The sequence below is a fragment of the Aythya ferina genome (genome assembly GCF_964211825.1).
Source record: "Aythya ferina genome assembly, chromosome: Z".
In the NCBI taxonomy this organism is placed as follows: domain Eukaryota; kingdom Metazoa; phylum Chordata; class Aves; order Anseriformes; family Anatidae; genus Aythya; species Aythya ferina.
In genome coordinates, this window is record NC_140299.1 from 23,245,113 (window position 1) to 23,265,483 (window position 20,371).

Consider the following 20,371-nt stretch of genomic DNA (forward strand, 5'->3'; position numbering starts at 1 on the left):
ATTTTGGCTTATGGGTGCTGCAGATTTCAACTTGAAATCTCATAAATGAGAAATTAAACCATTTATTTTTAATTACCACAGGTACTGCATTATTTAAGGTAATTTAGTCTTCACAGTAAGTAATGTTATGTTAAACCAAATGAATTGGTTTTACTGGTAAAATAATGATTGTGACACCTATTTCAGGGATGATGCCAAAGATGAAAAAAAAGCTTATATCACTACTTTTGAGACTGACTTTACTCTAGCCTTTGCAAGTATAATGAATATTATTACCCTAGGAATAAACTACATTACTTTAAATAAATGAATGAGATTATCTTTTGTGGTACTCCTTTTTAACTTTTACTTGCTTTCTCAACTATGTATTGGTCAGAATGACTTATATCTAAAGAGTCTGAAATTAAGAGCGAACAATTGTTTTGATTAAATTGAAGTCAGCTTTCACTGGCTAGGCACCATCTAATTAAATTGCTATTTTTTGCCCACAGATATGTGAAGTGGTGCCCACTTACTCTTGCAAAAGCTGGAAGAATGTAACTGTGGGCAGAATTTGATCTCTTAAGTATTCATTGCTTTGTTTTTCGGTAAATTATGATTATCCAAACTTCTGTCTGAGTAAGGCAAAATGCATGGAAGTTTTCAAAGTCAAGCTATAGCTCAGTCTCATGTTGGAATAATTTACCATTAATGTGATGAAGTGCATGCATGAATTAGCTCAGCAACGGGTTTGATTTATTGTGATCTCAAAATAGCCCTTACATGCAGTTGCTTTTGTTTAAGCTGCTGTGTTCAGTTACTGGTCCAACTCATTCTCCTGTCATTTGGTTCGTTGGCAGTGTTGTCCTCCTGCAAGTAAAATGTATCTATTGCCTAATAGTAATTTTTCACACTAAAGCAGTGTTTTATGACCAATATTCCTTTGCTTGTTTTCCCTGAAAAACGGAACTTACCTCTTCAGTTCACCCCAGTGTTAAAGTTGGCCTTATGGGAGTAACTTCTAAAATTTGTACTTTGATTTTGAAGGAAGCTGTACCTCCTCAGTGTTCCTTTTGCTGTTTTCTATATGGAAATAATTGTGCTACTGTCCTGATTCAGTGGAGCTGGCTCTCCTACCAGGGGTTTTAAGATGCCTCCTGCTCTGTTTTCAGTGAAGAATAACAATTTTATACAAGAAAAATTAGGTGCTTTCATGTTACAGGTTATGTACATACACAGATGTGGGCTTAAGTTGCCGAAAGAGCAGTGTACACAAAGTCAAGCACTCTGAATGTTATATTAGGCTTATATAAATTTGTGTGTGTGCACAGTCACAATTTACCAGTCCAAATTTTCTATTCTTGTTTAGTAATCCACCAGAGTACTGTATCAAGTTTGATAATGTGATTTAAAAATGGAAACTGTGTTCTGAGTAGAGTTTAAAGATCATGTTTTGAAAGTCCCAAATGGAGGTAGATACCTAACAGATCTAAATACCCTTGAAAATCTGTGAATTTAATCATTGCAATCTTTGGTCTTGAAATAACCCCTTAAATCTAGTCTTTTTTTTTTTTTTTTTTTTTTTTTGATCTTCTGGGATTATTTGTAGGATGCTTGCTAGGGCTTGCGTTTGGCATAACAGAATCCAGATGTTTTAGAAATTCAAATGCGTAATTCTGTATTTTTTCAATATCCTGTAAATGAAGACTCAGGGTAATACATTACTTAAAGTACTTTCTCATGGAAATATGAAGAGGAAATAAAAAGAAAAAGAGTTTAATGGTCATTTTCTCTTCTGGTCTTGAAAGAGTTTTCATAGGTAGGCGATTTCCCTCAGTTTCTGAAAACCATGGTTCTGTTCTTGTGAACTTGCTAATTTCTTCCAAAAAAGAGTCAGGGACCCAAAAAGCAGCAGTTTTACTTGGTTCTGCATTTTGCATAGTCTGCAGAGTACATCCATGCCCAGAGCAGGGCCAGAGCTCTGAAAGGGTGGAAGAAAGCAAATCGTATGATTACTGCTATTGTGATGTGCAAGAGGTACAAATCAGAGTCGCACAAGAAAGCTATGCGGGTGAGGTAAAATCTACTGGCTCTTAGATTACTAAAAATAAGTACTTGCACAGTGCCTTTGCTTTTCTTATAGAGCTTTTATATATACATACATACATATATATATATATATATATATAACCATACATATTTATTTTCTTATAAGATTTTTTTTTAAAAAAAAAAAAGACCTAAAATTGATATACTTTTCAGCAATTTCTAGGTCTGGCTCTCACCCTTACCAACAATCTTAGGTAATTTCCCTTTAAAATCCCAGTACAATCATGACAGAACAGAATTTGAACTTTTCCTTTTGTCTTAGTCTCAGCATGACAATAATTTGTTTGTTCCTCAAATCGCTTAGTAATAATTCCCCATGTTAAAGTGGAAGAGCATATTTTTCATTCAGCAATTTGCTGTTCTATTACTGCAGAAACTGCCTGTCTGTTTACTGAGGAAAGGGATAATGTGACTTAAACAAGATGGCTAAATCCTATTCGATAGGATCAGAGGGGGTGGTGAATGTTTGACATTTGCAGATTTGCAGAGAGAAACTGTCTTAAGCATGCAGGGCTTTTTCACACTGTCGGTTGGTGCAACGAGGGGGACTTCTCCTTCCTCTGAGGTGCAAAGCCTGTGCCAGCGAGGCAGCTGCCTTTGCAGAAATCAGGAATGAATTGCTTGACGTACAGAACTGACGGCTCCCTTCGCTTGACAAAACCAGTGCAGCGTGTGCTGCCGTTAACCTGAAAGAGGCAGCTGACAGCGCGTCGTGACAGCTCGAGGTGGAAGGACCCAAAGTTGCGGTGCTCCCCCCGCCCCCAAGAGATCGTTAGTCCATTCCTTTATAGTGGTTCGTTTTGGCTCTCTGTCATCGCCAGAATGCTGCCAGGGAACGCATGTCATGGTTACAATAGAGTCTGGTAACATACCACAGCAATGAAAGCCCAGCGGGAGAGGCTACAAATTCCAGGGCTGACCTTGGAGTAAGTATTGTCTGTCTTTAATATATTAATGGTTTCTGCATGATAACTGGCTTTCGTGCGAACAGGAGCTGTTTAACATATGTTTATGCCGACAGTCTCAGAGCACTGCAGCTTTAGGTTGAAGGAACACATTTTAAACGCACTGCAGTTGGTTTCAGCAAATGTGCGAGCGTGGAGCTGGGGTATTGCAGTATGTTTGGAAAGAAAGCATTTCTGCATATTTAAAGTTATCTCCGTGCATGGAGCATCCTGATCCTGTCAGCTTGTAGAGGGAGAATCTTTCAGTAGGCCATGGTGTCTGTCTTTCTCTCCAGCTCTGTATTACTGTTTGTTTATCCTGGTGCTGCCTTTTAGAAAGGCCTCTATCTCTGCTGAATAATAGGGAGCACAGCAAGAGATTAAAGCATTATAAAAATGCCATTTGTGAAAATCCATCAGGAACAGCCTGTATTTTACATACATAACTATATTAATGAACTGCATTTACATACTGGAGGATTCCTGATAGTCTCTGCAGTAAGTATGTTTACCTAATTTAGCAGTATGTTTACTTGATACTTGTTTAAAACTGATTAACTCATTTGTGTGCTTTCAGCTATTTTGAGAGTAGCTGCATGAAAATATGTAATTTTTATGTATGATGATAGTAGCTATAGTCTTTTATTCATAAATGCCAGCATATATTTACCCAAGATTTGTTAGTAAAAGCCAAATACTTATTTCTGTACATGCACACCTACATTCTACATTGACACATCAAGCATGTATGTATGCGTGTTGTGGACACCTCAAGAACTTGCTAATTTTATCTAGGTAAATAGATATGGTTACGTCAGATCCTTTAGTGTTCCCTGGGACTTCCCCATCCTTGCTGGTGGAAAAAAAAAACAAAAACAAAAACAAAAACTGAATGCTGCAAATGCCTGCGGTAAAGTTACTTAGCTCTGAAAGGTATTATCTCTGACATCTGCCATGTTTTAAAGAGAGGGCTATAGGTAAGTGTGCAGTGTAGCAAATAATGTATTCCAATAATCACATGAAGGTGACAGAGCACTTTATTCCAAGGAACAAGTATGAATGTTGCATAGGGTTCCCCAGAATTAGGCTTACGAAATGTCAGAGAGAAATTCTGCATTTCAATTTGGCATCTTTTCCTTACAGCAGTGTGTGTTAGGTGTGAGCCGAATAAGCTCTATATATTCTTTTGGGAGAAAAAAAAATTGCTAATTTCTTAGGAGTTTTGGAGGGCGGAGGGGGGGGTTATCAGTGAGCTCATTAAAATGATTTACATGAATAATTGATTATTGTACTCCCTTTGAGGTGGAAATTTAAATATTTTTGAATCAGTCTTCACTGAATTATATAATCATTCTATGTGAATATCATCACTAATTGCAACGGATGAAAAATGATTCATGTTACTGGTTCTTTCAACAAACATGTATGTTTTTGTAATATGAGGTAATCTTTTACTGTTTCCTCCTTTTCCATGGTACTGTGACAAAATCACATGTGCTTTGTATTGCATTTCGACAATATTTAAGTACTGCTAAAAATAATTATAGTTTAATTTCAGCACTGCTCATTGTTTTTGCTAAAACATTGTTCAGAATACAAACCATTTGTATATTTAATTTGTTTCTTAATTTTATATCACACTTTCATTTGTCATCATACTTAACTACTTTCTAAACTTAATTTGCTTTTAGAGAAAAGAAAACACAGTTTTGGTTTGCTGATTTGTCATAGTTGAGTCAATGCAGGTGTAAGTTGTGTCTCCTAAATTTTTATTCTGAACTATCTATAAAAGCAAATATGTGAGGGGGAAATAAAAAATCCAGCTTTTACATAGATTCATAGAATGGGTTGGAGGGACCTTAAAGATCATGCAGCTCCCCTTCCTCCCTCCCCATCTCCATTGTGGGCAGGGACACCTCCCACCAGCCCAGGCTGCCCAAAGCCCCATCCAGCCTGGCCTTGAGCACCTCCAGGGATGGGGCATCCACAGCTTCTCTGGGCAGCCCGTGCCTCACCACCTTCTGAGTGAAGATTTTCCTCCTAACATTTAATCTAAATCTCCCCTTTAAGCCATGTTTAAGTGCTGAGAGGCTGCAATGAGGTCTCCCTAGAGTGTTCTCCAGGCTGAACGGCTCTCTCAGCCTTTCTTCATCATGGAGGTGCTCCAGCCCAACTGCATGACAGTCAGTTCCCTCAGGACCCTGGCATCAGGCCCCATAGACTTGTGCCTGTAGACTTGTACCTGTTCAGTTTCATCAGGTGGTCTTGAACCTCCTCTTTGCTTACAGTGGGAGGCACTTTGCTTCCCCAGCCCCTGCCTGGAGGTTCAGGGACTTGAATGATGTGGTAAGCCTGACAGGCAGTGAAGGCTGAGGCAAAGAAGTTGCTGGTACCTCAGCCTTCTCCATGTCTGTTGTTACCTGTCCTCCCTTATCATTTATCAGAGGTGGCATGCTCTCCTTGGCCTTTCTTCTCCGAGCAATGTACCAAGAGAAACCTTCCTTGTTACTCTTTGCACCCCTTGCCAATCTCAGTTCTGTCTGTGCGTTGACTTTCCTGATTCCATCCCATCACATTTGGACAGCATCCCTGCACTCTTCCCAGGCCACATGTGCACAGGCAGTGGAATTCCTTCTTACATGTCGTTCTGACCCACCAGGTCCTTGCTCAGTCATCCCAGTTTTCTGCCATCCCTTCTTGCTTTCTTACGCATGGAGATGGAGAGCTCTTGTGTTCTAAGATAGGAGTTGTCATCTGTGATCAGCTCCTCTGTACCTCAGGACTGTATCCCAGGGGATCTCATCCCCTAGTTCTTTAACAAGCTGTAAGTTTGCTCTTCTGAAATTCGGGGTCCTCAATTTGCTCTCTGCTAGACCCATATTCCTGAGATCACAAACTCAAGCAGGGAGCAGTTGCAGCAGCCCAGACCACCTCCAATCTGAACCCGCTTAATGAGTTCATTCGCACTGGTGAGCACCAGGTCCAGTAACACTTCTCTGGTTGGTCTGTCTACTACCTGGACCAGGAAGTTATCCCCAATGCCCTCCAGGACCTCTCCTGGATTGCTCACAGCTTGCTTCCCCTGCAGACATCTGGGTGAGGTCCCCTGTCAGGATGGGTGCCTGTGAGTGCGAATGCATCTTGTAGCTGAAGCCAGAAGGCCTTGCAAACAGGACCCCAACCACAAGGCATCCTTTTTGGTCCAGTCCTTAACTTTCGCTCACAGCCTCTCAACCTGCACAAGATTATTTTGCAGAGGCAGCTTTTTGCAATCTGTTTCTTAACCTAGAGGGCAACACCCCTCCCACGCCTTCCCTGCCTCTCTCTTCCGAGAAGCGTGTAGCCCTTGGTTCCAGCGTTCCAGCTGTGTGATTTGTCCCACCATACTTCCGTGATAGCAATCAGGTCACAGTTTTCTAACTGCACTGTGGCTTCCAACTCCTCCTGCTTGATTCCTGTGATGCGTGTGTTGGTGCATTTCCTCAAAGCATTCTTCACGTGTGGATCCTCATAAATTTTCTTTCAATAAAGTTTAAATGTTGGGACTAGAATTACATTTCATCTCTGAGAAATTTATGCAGTCTGTCTACTTTATATTCATTACTTGCAGGAAGCTCTTTCAAAGAATATTAAGGACCCAAATTGAAACATTCCAAATTTAGTAAATGTAAGAATTAAGGCTGCCTGTCAGCCTTGTGCATATGCACGGCGATAATTTGTTTTAACATGTTTCTTCATGTAATTTTTAGGTCTTAAAAAAGCAAAGCTGAAAAGCAAGCTCTGTAGAAGAACTCTATTGACACTCCTGTGTCATCACTTAGTGAGAATTTATAGATCCACAGCACAAGCACAGCTGATAACGAATGCCCTGAGAGTCTGCTTCATGGCTGAGACTCTTGTGTTACAGTAATGAAAATGAGGAATAATTATGGAGTAACTACTAGCAGGTGTAGGATGTACACCACCTGTGTATGGGCCAGCCGCTAGAGGGAGGAGACATTCTTTGACACTGCATGTCCCTAGGATTTGTTTGTCATAAGGGTAGTAGAATTTCAGTGACTTCCTTTTTTTTTTTTTTTTTTTTTAAGGATTAGAAAGGTGACTTCAGAATCTCATTCTGGTGTTCTGAAGTTAACATATTCTCATTCAGTGAGAAGAAGCCTGACTTTTTCTTTCCTTTCCATTGCTCTGGCTTTGGTTGGTTCCTTGCCCCTGATCTTTACTCTGTTGCTGCCCCCATGCTCTCTTCTGTTGCAAACCTCTGCCTTACAAGTCTTTACTGACCATATGTGCTGGAAAGGTCTTGGTTCCTGTGGTTGTGGCCATGGTGCATTAGAGAGAGGCTTGGTTGAACTGCAGAAATCTGAATCTCCACAGGCCTCCATGGGCTGACAGATCTGAGCCTGGGTGCAGTTTAGGAATTTTCCGTGTAACATATTAAGCCTTTGGCTCTTAAAGTAGCTTATTAGATCAGACATACTGCTGTGCTAGCACAGCTAGTCTGCAGCTGAAAACAGGCTAGCTCCTGTCCAGCTGATGAGTTGTGCTCTTCTGTGCACCAGGTTTGGGGATGGCACAGCTAGCAAACTTGCCCCAAGATAGCAACTTTGTCAAGAAGTACCAGAAGGCCTATCCTTGACTCATTGTTTTCCCTACCAAGCTTTGTAAACTCTACAAAGCACGCAAATGTAAGAATGTCTTAAGAAAAGTAGCAAGTAGTTGTCAAACAATTTTTTCCCAGTCTGTTTTAGGAGCAGGAGTACTATTTCTGCTGAAACATAATTCAAAAAACATCAGTCAGGTATCCACATTGAAAGGTTTTGATGGGAATGTTGTAAAATATGACAGTGTCAAAGCAAGGGTTGGAGCTAGTTATAGCATGCTGGTCTTCTGTGGGTCTGCTGGGGACAGGTCAGGAGCGCTAATGTTGGCTGGCTGCAATGGTTTGTTACATAGTAGAGCAAATCTTTATGAAGGCCATCTTGAAAAAGCTACCCATCAGCTTCTGCCTTTGCTTGGTTTAAACTGATGGTAGAGATACGTGTAGTTTTGGACAGATGACTTCAGCTAATCACAACAAGAGGCATGTAATTAAATGTTTTTAAAAGATTTAAAAATTTTTTAAATTTTCTGTTGCTGACCAAAGCTCATCATTATTTTTAGTTCTCCTACACCTCTGACTAGCACATCAAAAGAAACTTTAAAAATTCCTAAAATTAAACAAAGAAACCCCCTCCAACCACTCCCAGTTACTTACTGTTTCATACAGAACACTTAGAAGTCTGAAACAAGGTATTGTATTTTTCCCTTCTTTGGACAATATTGTTCCTTGAGAGAGTCTCACATAGTCAAGCATACGCACCAGCAACAGATTTCATGTTTGTTTTTATTTAAATTGATTTCATCTTATGTCAAAAACTGTGTGGCTACTGTCAGTCACTTCATTCAGGAGGACAGTAATGTTTCGGTTCTAACTGAAACTCCTTTTGTAACTCCTACACTGAAACATGCAACTCTTGCTAAGCCTTCTGTTTACTAGAGATGACATTATTTTAACTTTCAGTCTCACCCCAAGGAGCCTGAGCCCAACCCCAACAAGCCCTTGCAGCCCATGCAGTCCTCTGTTCGCTTTTCATTTTTGGAGGTAAGCGAGTAAACTTCCATTGTTGGTGTTTCCTTCTGCATCCAAAACCTGACGATCAAAATGTGTTTCAAGGGGAGAAATGAGGAAAATAAAGTATGTCTATGCAATCAGAAAAATGTTTTACTTGACCAGCTGTCTTTCTGAAACTAATTTTTTTAATGGAAAAAATAGAAGGTAATTGATATTTTGAGACTTAGTAAGCAGACTTAAGATATTAATGCGTAATATTGAGTTGCTCTGACTTTTGTTTAGGAATGTGTTTGCAATTGAAATTTTATGGTTTGCTTCCTGTGATGCTACTGCAAACTGTTCTATCATGTCAAAAGTTTAAGGTGAATTCAGAAGTGACGGTGATTGATGAAACACATTGTTGTGTTGTGCATAGCTGAGAGGCAGTACTAGGATCTGTGATGCCAGATGTCAGAAGAATTGAGTATCCAAGATGTATATGCATTTAGAAGAAAACTGTCACTTATGGTGGATCTGTAAGGCTGCTCCTTCTGAAGGACTAGGACAATTTTAAACTTTGTTTCTCATACAGTAATATTTTAGATATGCCATAAGCAGCTACCTGAAATATTCTTCTCATTTCCTTTCTCCTACTCCCCAGTTCACACAAAAGAATCAGTTTTGTGTACTTGTCAGAAAGGGAGAATTTTTACAACATTAGAAAATGAAATGATCCAAAAATACTATGTGACACTTTCTATAATGGTAAAATTATCATAATAAATAAGAATTGAAGGTTGTTTCTGATACAGTAAAATTTGCTATATTTTATTTCTGTTTCAGAAAATTAAATTGCAAGCTTGGTCTCTCCTCAGCATAAATTAGTGAGATCCTGTTCTTTAGGGAGAGTAGTTGTCAAAATGAGTTTCCAATGCCTCATGGATTGAAAAAAAGAAATAAACCCCCCAAAAAAGGACAAATTTTAATAATCAGATTTGAGTTGTTATTGTGAGTATGAAGGAAACTTAAGGAACTACCACCTTGTTAAATAACATAATAAAGTGGATTTGTGCCTATTTGGTACAACTTCTGTAACGTTGCATGGCAGAGGAGACAATGCTTGCATGTGTTGTTATTCTTCAGCATACTTGAAAGTTAAAAACCAACTGATTCTCAAAATCCATCTATCATGGCTTAATTTGACAGTGAAAGATTGAAGCAATTTTGTGGTTTGATATGTGTTTCTGAAGAAATATCATATTGTTTTTTATATACGGGTTTATAAGGGAAGAGATGAGATGTGAATCCTACTTTTGTGCATTTTTCAATATGATTAAGTGTCCATAAATTTTGTTCTCAGTGAAAACACTTTCTGGTGTTTAATGAATTATCAGGAAAGTGGTGTGTGTTGTGGAGCTTATGGTACGGAAAAGCTGGTAAAAAGTAGCACTTTTTGGTCTTTAGTTTATGTAGCCCTGTTCTGGGGCAGGGTGGTGGGGGAAGTGTTCTTTTTCAGAATGGCAATTCTGTGGAAGCAAAAAGCTGTGCAAAGGTTTTAATTTGTGTAAACTGCTTAATTGCATCTCTGGCCTTGTGGACATCCTGCCAAGCAGACTGTGCTGTGGGTACAGCGCTCCTGGGCTTTACGGTTTTTGGAATCAGGGCACAAAACTGTACCCCTCAAGGCTTTTATTTCCCAATGCTGGGTGGTAGAGGCTCCTGGCAATACCAAGTTTGAGCTTTCTGTCCCATGATGGTGTTGGGAGCACACCTCTTAGAATCATTTTGAGGAAATAGAATGGAACTTACACATTCTCTGCAGTACAATACCTCCTCCACAGATTTTCCTGAAAAATGTCAGAATTCCTAGTGTTTGTAATCCCCTTCCCCCCCCCCAATGCATCTAAAGCTTTGCCAGAATGTTTGAATTTTCCCAGAAATTTAATTTTAAAATAAATAGTTTGATTTGTTCTGAATCTTTGTGTTTTATGTAGCTATAAATGCAGAGTGCTTAAGGTGTTCAGAGCAGCAAATTTTTTAGTTATTAGTGGCTGTTCAACCTTAGGCTCACAAAAAAAAACGTGTGTATTGGTTTGGGGCATGTAAGTAATTTACATTTCCTGTTTCTTTGGCTCAGAGTTCTCATGTAGATGGGAGGAGAATTATTTTATCGTGACCACTTTAGTTCAAAAGTGTTACCAGCATGGGAGATTTCCTAGAGAGAATAGATAAGAGTTTCCTGCGGTATCATATCACTCCAACATGCTGGCTCATCTCCCTCATGTCCTTTGACTTGCACAGCTGCTCCTTGGGCAGTTGCTTTTGTTGGAATTGTGCTTTATAGCGGTTGTATACAGTACCAGTGTAAAGGGAACCTTTTGCCAGTATGATGAACATCTTCACAAAATAAACACTAGCATCTTGTGAATAGAAGTACCTCTGGCAGCAGAGCCTGCTGGTACAGCGTGAGGGTAGCACTCTCTGTATTCTGCTGGTATGTCTTCAGGAGGGTGAAGGCAGAAGGGGTTTTTCAAACTTGAGGCATGTAAAGTGGAAATAACACTCAGCACCACTACTAAGAGATTCTTCAGGAGCGCAGTGCGCCTGCCTTGGTGTAGTCACTGCATCAGATCTGAAAGTTGCCTGTTCAGACCTGAGTGACAGCCAAGGTAGTAGCTGTTGTTCATACTGGTTAATGTTTAAAACTGGTGTAAGCTTATAGTTTAAATAGAGCAGGCAGTGTACTCTGTAGGAAATGAAGTATGAGTGTTCCCTCTGTGATGGTGGGCACTTGTGCAAAGAGGGATGACATGGCTTTATCAAGGCACAATTCTGTAGAGGAGTTAGAAATTTAATTCAGGCTTTTCTTGTCTCAAAAGTAGTTTCTTTTATGAATCTCAAAAGACAGAGTTTCTGCCCATTTTCCCTCTGTCCTACTGCCACAGCTGCCATAACAAGGCATGCTCAAGCAAACATTTTTCTTGAAAATTTATTTCCACCTTTGCATCCAGAGACCAGTACAAAGTATGTTGACCTTGAGGTTATGCTGAAAGACGCAGTTGTTGATTTATTACTCTGAAACAAGGTCATGAGAAGGGCTGGTGCAGATGAGGTAAGGAATCACTTGACTCCATTTCTTGCCCAAGTTCTTCATTTTTGTTTAAAATGAGGAAAACCTGCTGTTTCATCTCTCAGAATAATCTCATTAGAATTCATGAACACCTACAATAAAGCACGAGTTCCTCAAGGTGAAATAAATTAATAGCTGGCTTTTACCTCCAAAGGTAGAGTCTCTACTGCCAAAATTCTTATGTCCTTGCTGTTCTTTTAACTCCTTCTGTGAACGTTTATTTAACCCCACAAAACACACCTAGTCCAGATATTTCCAGTGCTCTCTCGTGTTAAACCATGTGTAGCTTCAAAGGGAGAGCTGTTTCAGTTGAGAATTAAGGTTTATGGGTATTTTTGGAAAAAGAGAAACAATGTCATTGCATGTATGAAGCTGTGTATTTTTTCTCATGTAGAACTAAGTTTTGAGGGAGTGATTGATTAAATAAAAACAGCCTCGTCGGATCTCATCACTTGTGTAATTAAACATGATACACCATCATCAGCTTTTGAAATTCTTTCAAAGCTTTTAAATTCTCTGAGCCCTGTAGACACAAAGCAGAGGAGAGGGTCTTACGTTTCTATTTTTGCTTGTGACAGTCATTTACATTTGTATAAACATTTGTATCAGAGCTACAGACTGGGAGAGGAATGGTCGGAGAGCTGCCAGGCAGAGAAGGACCTGGGAGTGATGGTGGATAGTCGGCTGAATATGAGCCAGCAGTGTGCTCAGGTGGCCAAGAAGGCCAACGGCATCCTGGCTTGTATTAGGAACGGTGTGGCCAGCAGGGCTAGGGAGGTGATCGTCCCCCTGTACTCAGCTCTGGTGAGGCCGCACCTCGAGTACTGTGTTCAGTTTTGGGCCCCTCGCTACAAGAAGGACATCGAGGTGCTTGAGCGGGTGCAGAGAAGGGCGACGAAGCTGGTGAGGGGCCTGGAGAACAAGTCCTACGAGGAGCGGCTGAGGGAGCTGGGCTTGTTCAGCCTGGAGACGAGGAGGCTCAGGGGCGACCTTATCGCTCTCTACAGATACCTTAAAGGAGGCTGTAGCGAGGTGGGGGTTGGCCTGTTCTCCCACGTGCCTGGTGACAGGACGAGGGGAAATGGGCTAAAGTTGTGCCAGGAGAGTTTTAGGTTAGATGTTAGGAAGAACTTCTTTACCGAAAAGGTTGTGAGGCACTGGAACAGGCTGCCCAGGGAAGTGGTGGAGTCACCATCCCTGGAAGTCTTTAAAAGACGTTTAGATGTCGAGCTTAGGGATATGGTTTAGTGGGGACTGCTAGCGTTAGGTCAGAGGTTGGACTCGATGACCTTGAGGTTTCTTCCAACCTAGAAAATTCTGTGATTCTGTGAAACCTATTAGCATCTTCATGGGGTGGTGTTGGTGTGCATGAGGGTACAATTTGAGAACTGCAGGCGCTGCACAGTTGTCATTTGTGAGCAGAGGTCTTCTGGAGAATCTTTACTTGTTGGTTTGCCATCCCAGAGGGATGCAGTGATAAGAATTTCTGATTTCATTTATTTTGGGGGGCTGGGACTGAAGAAAGTGCAGTTTTACTTGCTGCACACTGGAATCAGAGACCAAGCTTTAGTTGTTGCAGTGATGTTTTGGAGCAGAGCTTATGGAATAAAATAAAAGCAGAACTCAGTTTGTTGATGTCAGAAAGATTTGGAGTGAAGTACATTTTTAAAAGCTCCTGGAAAAAAATCTGCATTCTTGTGTATCTGTTTGAAACAGTTATTAGGAATATAGCAACTTGATTTGCGGTTTGCGTTATTTGATGCCGTTCAGAAAAGTGTTTTTTCTAATTCAAGTAACCAAACAAGAGTAGCTCCTTCTCCCTTCCTTCCAACCTGAATTTTACAGCATAAATTATCTCAGAAGAATGAATAGATAACAGAATTTACAGGACTTACCAAAAATACAGTTGATTTGCTGTCTGTCTGTCTGTCTGTCTGTTGTATCTTAGATGATAAGTTCTTGTGACAGTTATTTCCTGCAGTAGTGTGAAAGCTGCTACTTTTTATTTGTGGGAGAGAGCTGGTCTGAATCATTTTAAATGCCATTTTGTTGATCTTCTTTCCCTGAACTCTCATAAAGACTCTCCCAAAGCAGTTGAGTGCTGTTTTTATTAAATCTTCTGGCCTTTTGGGTTGTATTTTGTACGTACTGTTGAATGTTAAATTTTGAAGTTAATAGTTCAGTCTTTTTAAACATTTTGAGGAAGCAAAAAGCTGATAGGAATTCCAGACTGAAAATTACAGCTATTGTGGGATAGTGCTGTATCACCAGGATATTGTGAATGCAGACAATAAAGGATTTTTAGTTTTTATTCTAAATATTATTAGGGAAAATAAAAATCTTTCCAGAATTTTCGAAGGCTGCATAGACATAGGAATGACCTGAATGAAGGTTTCTTGAGCAACTTAATTCCTTTCTAAAGCAGAGGTTGAAAGTCTTTCAGAAATATTTCCCACTGATATATACCTTCGTAATTCTAATTTTTTACTGTAATTTAATGTGCTTCTCAGAGTATTTACAATTTTGAACCCTAAAATGTTTGTGGCATTACTTTTGGGGCAGAATTCTGTTTCTTTGGGTCAGATTCTGCTTTCTCTGATATGTTACAGGTGATATCATAATAAAGAAATGGTGTGACTGAAGTTTTAATTGTGTTCCCTGTGTCGAGTTTGAATGAGTGAAATGAAAGCAAGGTATGAAGAGGGAAGCTCTATAGAAAATACTTCTCAGGTTTTCAATTAAAAAAAAAGTTTGTAATACTTACAAAAATATGCCACACCTAAATCAGGAATTGGAGGAAGGGAGAGAATTGGACTCTGGGGACCATGTGAAAATTAGGTGAGTACTCAACCTGTAATGTTAAGACATCACTCCAGGATGATTATAGGAGATGGTTAAAATTTGAATAACTGCTCCACATTATATAATGGGAAATGAACTTGGCAGCTCTTGAAATATACTTGGAAATATAATATAGCTCATGTGTCTTCCTAACTGTCATACCACAAGGTTTCAAGTGCCTGCAAATTACCTGCTAACAACAATCATTAGTCAGTGGAGAGCGTACCTGTTGACCTAGAGGCTTTGCTTGTCGGAAGGTGACGTATCTATTAGTAATGATTGTAAGTGTCCTGAGGCTCAGTTGTCTCAACCTGCACATAAAACTCAGACTTCTGTAGTATGGTTTCATGACTGGCTTTAGCTGAATTAATGGCAATGCATTTAAAACATCCTAACTTCAAGGTCCATTTGTTGTCCAAAGTAAGGCTACTGTCTGTAGTCTGTCTTGTTGCCAAGCGGTTCTTGGAAGTATGGAGAAAAATGCTAGGTAAGCCTGTTGGTTGTTCTTAACTTTCCTGTGAAAGTTTGGTCTGATAGGGATGTTAACATTTCACCTCTTCCAGGAGAGGCATTTCCCTAGACAATTCCACTCCTGCTATCCCAAATTCTAATGTCTCGCAGTCTTTGTGCAGCACAGTGACCCGTTTCAGCTAGTCCTTGGATGAGTTGCCAGAGAAACAATGCTGCAGCTAAATTCTTGAGTTGGAAATTCTCATCCATGCTCTGTGCCAACACTGCAGCATTTTGTTGCATCTGCATCATTTTATCTCACCTTGATAAAAATAGTTGCAGAACAGAAACGAACACTGCAAGCATCAGCCTTGCTGATTACACAGTTTCATCAGACCGTAACACTGCAAGCTGCAAGGAGTTGCTTAGGTGCCATGAAGCTTAGGAAATGCTTCGAGACTCCCAAGGCTTTCAGTGGGGAAGGAGGCGTGTATCAGAAGGACACTGCTATCCCTGCAGTGGCCATTTTAGAGACTGTTATTTCTGCTATACACAGCACAACTTGTTTTCACTAGTGTGCAGGCTGAATTACTTTGTGAGAAGTGTTGGTGGTCCCTTAGGGAAAGAACCTTTTTTTGGTATTAGCTTATTCTTGAATACTATTGAAGTGATGACTTTACAGCTGTGCACTGTAATCAGACTTTGCAAATGGAACTATGAGTGCAAGAAGCACGAGAGATTTCCAGAATAATATTGAAACAAACAAAAATACACCAAGAAACAACGCCAAAAAAATAATCCCCCGGCCCACATTAAGTACAAAGGCTCTTGGTCCTGTTGTTTTTCAGATACCTTGTTATTCCTCTTGCTTGCTTTTAGCTGTTTCAGAAGAAAAGTGAACGTATGGGTTGCTAGATGCAGTGCCTTGTACATATAGCAGAGTGAAGAGTGTTTCCAAAAGGGCCATATTCTGGACTTGGCAGACCTGATGCCAGTATTGATTTGTTTCTCATCTTGGTCCATGGGAGTTTGGTGGTTGAGGCAGGGATTCACTGTGCTCCTGATCCAAAGACCTATTGAGCAAAATAGTGATCTGGCTTTAAATAAGAGATCAGTTCTGTCTCTTGGGAGTGGAAGGACACGGCATGCTCATGGCGTGACTGAGACACAAGCTGACCAGGCCTCCTGGGGGCTGTCACTCTCTGCCTTGAGATGAGGTGCAGGTGGCCTATTTTAAGTGTGCTGTGTGGTCCCAGAGCCTGAGCAGATCTGAGGATGTGGTTCCAACTGCTGCTGGGACACCACTTTTCTGAAAGGGTCATGGGAGCTGGTTCTGGGCTCAAGCATAGTGCTGGGAAGTAGGAGGTGTTGAGGAGCCAGATGTTGGAAAGACACCAGATAAAATGTGTCTGCCTCCTGAACTGAGGTTTCACACAGCAGAGGGTTTGTCAGTGGTGTGGTAACCATTCCCTGTGTGTGACAGCACTGTGACAGTGCTAATGTCTGTTAGTACTGTGTTATGTTGGGTGTGTGTTGTGATGTCTCTTTGAGCAACATGGCTTTCTGGGCTCATGCTGTGGCAGTCAGGAGCTCATATCTGCAGGGTACTCTTAAGCAGACTGTTAGCTCTGAAGACTGCAGGAAGAAATGAGCTAGGTGTGCAAAATTCTTTTTTGGCAGTAAGAAACCTGCTGTCATAGAGCAAAAGCATGGCTTGTCCTCTCCTTTTACCAGGGGTGATGAAGGCTGCTTTTTTTCTGTTCCTCAGGACCTGCTGCTAGGAGAAGGACCTGCTACTAGGAGAGATTTTCCTCCTTGGTCTAGGAAGGAGGAGGTTGTTTGCAGTTAAAAGCGAGTTGTAGCCTCAAAGCTACCCAGCAAAAAAGTTAGCATGGCTTACAGCCAAAATATTATGTACCTTGAAGAGTTGTGAGTGGGATTGTTCCAGGAGTGGTTCTCGGATGGGAAATAAAAACATGCTTATTGGCCAGAAAGGCAGATTTGCAATTTGATAGAAAAGTGAACAATGACTAAAACTGTGTTTAAAACTTGTCACAACTAAAAGACAATACAAAACATGTCTGTGGGACTCCAAAGTATCACCACAACAGTCTGGAAGAAGTTCTTGTCATATTTTAGGAGGTTGTGGTCTCAGACTGCTATATTCCTTTTGGTAAGTACACTGGAAAATGTGGTTGAGTGTAGGAAGATGGTTAATGCTCCGTGACCTCCCAGGTTGATTAAACCTGGAAGTATTTCTAAAAATAGCTGTAATGCCTGAGAGGAGGGGATCATGACATGTGGTGATACAGATAAATATCAACCAAAGCCAGTTGCTTCCACTATGAGCAATTAGATAGGCAGTTCCTCCTTCACCTCCACACTGTGGCTTCATTGTCAGGTGAACATGTAGGCTTTCAACACACTGCCACTGGACTGATGAAATTGCTCTACTCGTGCATGTGTGCTAGTGCACAAGCAGTGGTGTTTGGAAAGCACAGGATAGAGAACAGGATATACATTGGGCTGGTGGGGAAGAAGGATGGTATCAGATGTTGTAGTCAGCATGGCAGAACTTTTCAGTGGATGTACTTTATGAAGACAGAGTGGAATGTGTTGGGATAACCCTTTGTCTATACTAAGTGGGGTTTCTTTCTTTAAATTTTGTAGAATTGAAGTGTTACATAATTTTTGAAAGAACAGATCACTCCACAAAGGAAAAAAAAAATAATCAAAGTACAGAGTTGAAAGTGTGTGCTGATTTAAGAGAAACATACTTTTACACAAGCAATTCAGGCTCATTAAAATTCATGGTAAGCCACGTCCAGACGTGACTGGAGATGGTCTGGGAGAGGCTGTGTGAATGGTGAAGGGGTTAGGGTCGAGGTTGGCTTTACTTGTTTCATTGGTGGCATATGGAGAACATGTATTTGTAGTGATAAATGTTTCAAGTCCCTTTTGTATCAAGATATTGATATTCCCTTAAACACCCTGTGCAGTTATATGAATGGAATAATCAGGTTGTCTGCTTTCAGTAAAAGCAGGGCAATTAGTTGTCTGAATGCTGAAGAGTTATTTCCTTCATTTCCACTATGACTGATCGGATTTTCCAGGATGGTGGAGGTAAAAAAAAAAATAAAAAAATAAAAAAATAAAATAAAGCTAGCACAGATCATGCTGATCCTGCACTCCTTGTTTTACATGTTTTCGACAGGGTGTTGGTGATGATTGAGGTGCTGACTATAGCTTGCATGTTACACAGTGTTGATGTGTGCTCTCAGTTCTACAAAGCTAAAATGAAATGTGTATGACTGTCTTTGGAGTGGGGGGGTGGAAGTCTGTGACTTGTCATGTCATCCTTCCTGATGCTTGTCATTCTCCTTGATACACAGAGAAGAGATATTTAAGGCTTTTTGTTAAGTCATGTGAGTCACACATCTTGTGTTTGTACAGTCTATGCCTGCAGGAAGGAGGTGTTGTAGAAATAATTCAGTACCTCTGTCTGGTGGTCATCCTGAAGATCTTCCTGCCACTGTCTACTTTTTTTCTCTCATTTTTTAGTATCTGTAGATTTCACACAAATATTTATGGAAATGTCTTCATTACACTACCAAGAAGTTAAGAGACATTATTATCTGTGCTTCACAGATGGAGAACTGAAGCACAGGGGTTGAAGAACTAGATAATGCTGGGTCTTAGACCAAAGGCCCCTTAGCTGTAAGATTTAGTATTTTGTTCTTCACCTAGAGTATTTTCTCTCACTTGAAATGCATAAATAACTAAAATCGTGTTCACCTCTCTTGCACTTGTAGACGTTTGGTTTGCATTTTTTCTGAAAAAATTCCTTCTTTAGAAGTATTAGAATTCACTATATATAATGAGATAGTTTGCCAATTGCACTACACTGGAGGTGCTGTTGGCTCCCTGGTGGGACAAGAGGCCTTGCAGACAATTTGTGATGGACAGGAGCATTGGGTGATCATCAACAGCATGCAGTTTGGTGAAGACAAATGCTGGGTTCGGTACCTGGGACGGAGCAGTGCAGGACATGGGCAAGTTTTGGGGACGAGTGGCTGGGGAGCAGCTCAGCAGAAAGGGCTGCGGGAGTGCTGGCTGACGGCAGGCTCAGCGTGAGCCAGCAGTGTGCCCTGGCAGCCAGGAGGGCAAGCCACATCTTAGGGTGCACTGAGCACTGCACAGCTGCTCAGACGTGGTGATTCTCCCGCTATGTTTAGTGTTGGTGCAGCCTCACCGATGACTGGACACAAGGGAACAGCACAAAGCTGTGACGGGGGCGGGGGGAGTCAGCCTGGACATGAGGAAAAGTTCCTTTACTGTGGGGGTGGTCAAACGCTGGGGCAGGCTTCCTGGAGAGGTGGCTGCTGCCCTGTGCCTGTCAGTGCCCAGAGGCATCTGGATAATGCCCTCAGACACGTGCTGTAACTTGTGGGTAGCCCTGAAGGGGTCAGGCAGTTGGACTTGGTGCTCTCTGAAGGTCCCCTCCGAATGAACTGTTCTGTTCAGATTTACATGGCGGGATGCCTGCTGCAATGTAATTGCTAATTGTTATTTAGCCTGTTGAGTGGGAGAGCATTAAGGGTGGTGGGTAAAAAGATTTAGGGATGTTATCAACTTGTAGTCTTGTATGCTTACTGCTTGAAATACCAAGGGTAATGTTAATAGCAGTCCAAATTATATTCTTTAAGCATAATGTTTCCCCTTTTAACTTCCTACGTCCCCAAGTTCCAATTTGTCAGCTTGTGCTGCATGGGGTGCTCCATCTCGCACCATTCTGCTGACAGCAGATCTATCACACAGATCAGATGGAGCATGAAACAGATGATTGCAGGGAAATGCTGAAGAAACACAGCTTCTTCGTGTTTACATACTACAAAGCTCTGAAATCTTAGCACCTTATTTTTATTCAGTGTGATTTGAGTCAGGATTTTTTTTTTATATATTTTTGAATCAGGAAGTAACTGGTGTGTTTAAAATACCTGAAATAAGCAGAGTACTTGCCAAAGTTGGGGAGGAGTGTTTAATTTCCTTGCTCTGACAGAGACCTGTAATTGATCTGTTGCCATCAGTCTGTGCTGGTTGGGTGATTAGTTTAGGACGTTCAGTGTGTAAGTATTAAAGCTGATGAAGTTTTCTGTCTCCCTGAAGACAGTGTTTACACTGATTAACTGCTTCTAATTTCAGTATCACTGGAGTCAATCTATTCAGACTTTGATTGACAGTCTTGAGTTTTTAGCTGTGCTGACTTCGATTAACCTCCCCTCCCCCAGTGCTTTAAAAATGAGAAAAGTTGCAGCTCATTACAAC

The 20,371-nt window shown here is 40.9% G+C and overlaps 1 protein-coding gene across 8 annotated transcripts in view; it reads left to right on the forward strand.

Annotated features, from left to right (window-relative positions):
• The window catches only part of MAST4 (microtubule associated serine/threonine kinase family member 4), a 307,122-nt gene that overhangs the window by 173,403 nt on the left and 113,348 nt on the right, over positions 1 to 20,371 (forward strand). For 2 of the 8 annotated variants that reach the window (XM_084505107.1, XM_084505109.1), the window contains one exon: positions 8,596 to 8,676. The exons of 4 other annotated variants lie outside the window; for them this stretch is intronic. In XM_084505107.1, the coding sequence (XP_084361233.1) occupies positions 8,596 to 8,676 (81 nt within the window). Of the gene's footprint in view, positions 1 to 2,590; positions 3,015 to 8,595; positions 8,677 to 20,371 lie in introns of those variants that run through there. 2 more of the 8 variants (XM_084505113.1, XM_084505116.1) reach the window with 2 other exon arrangements.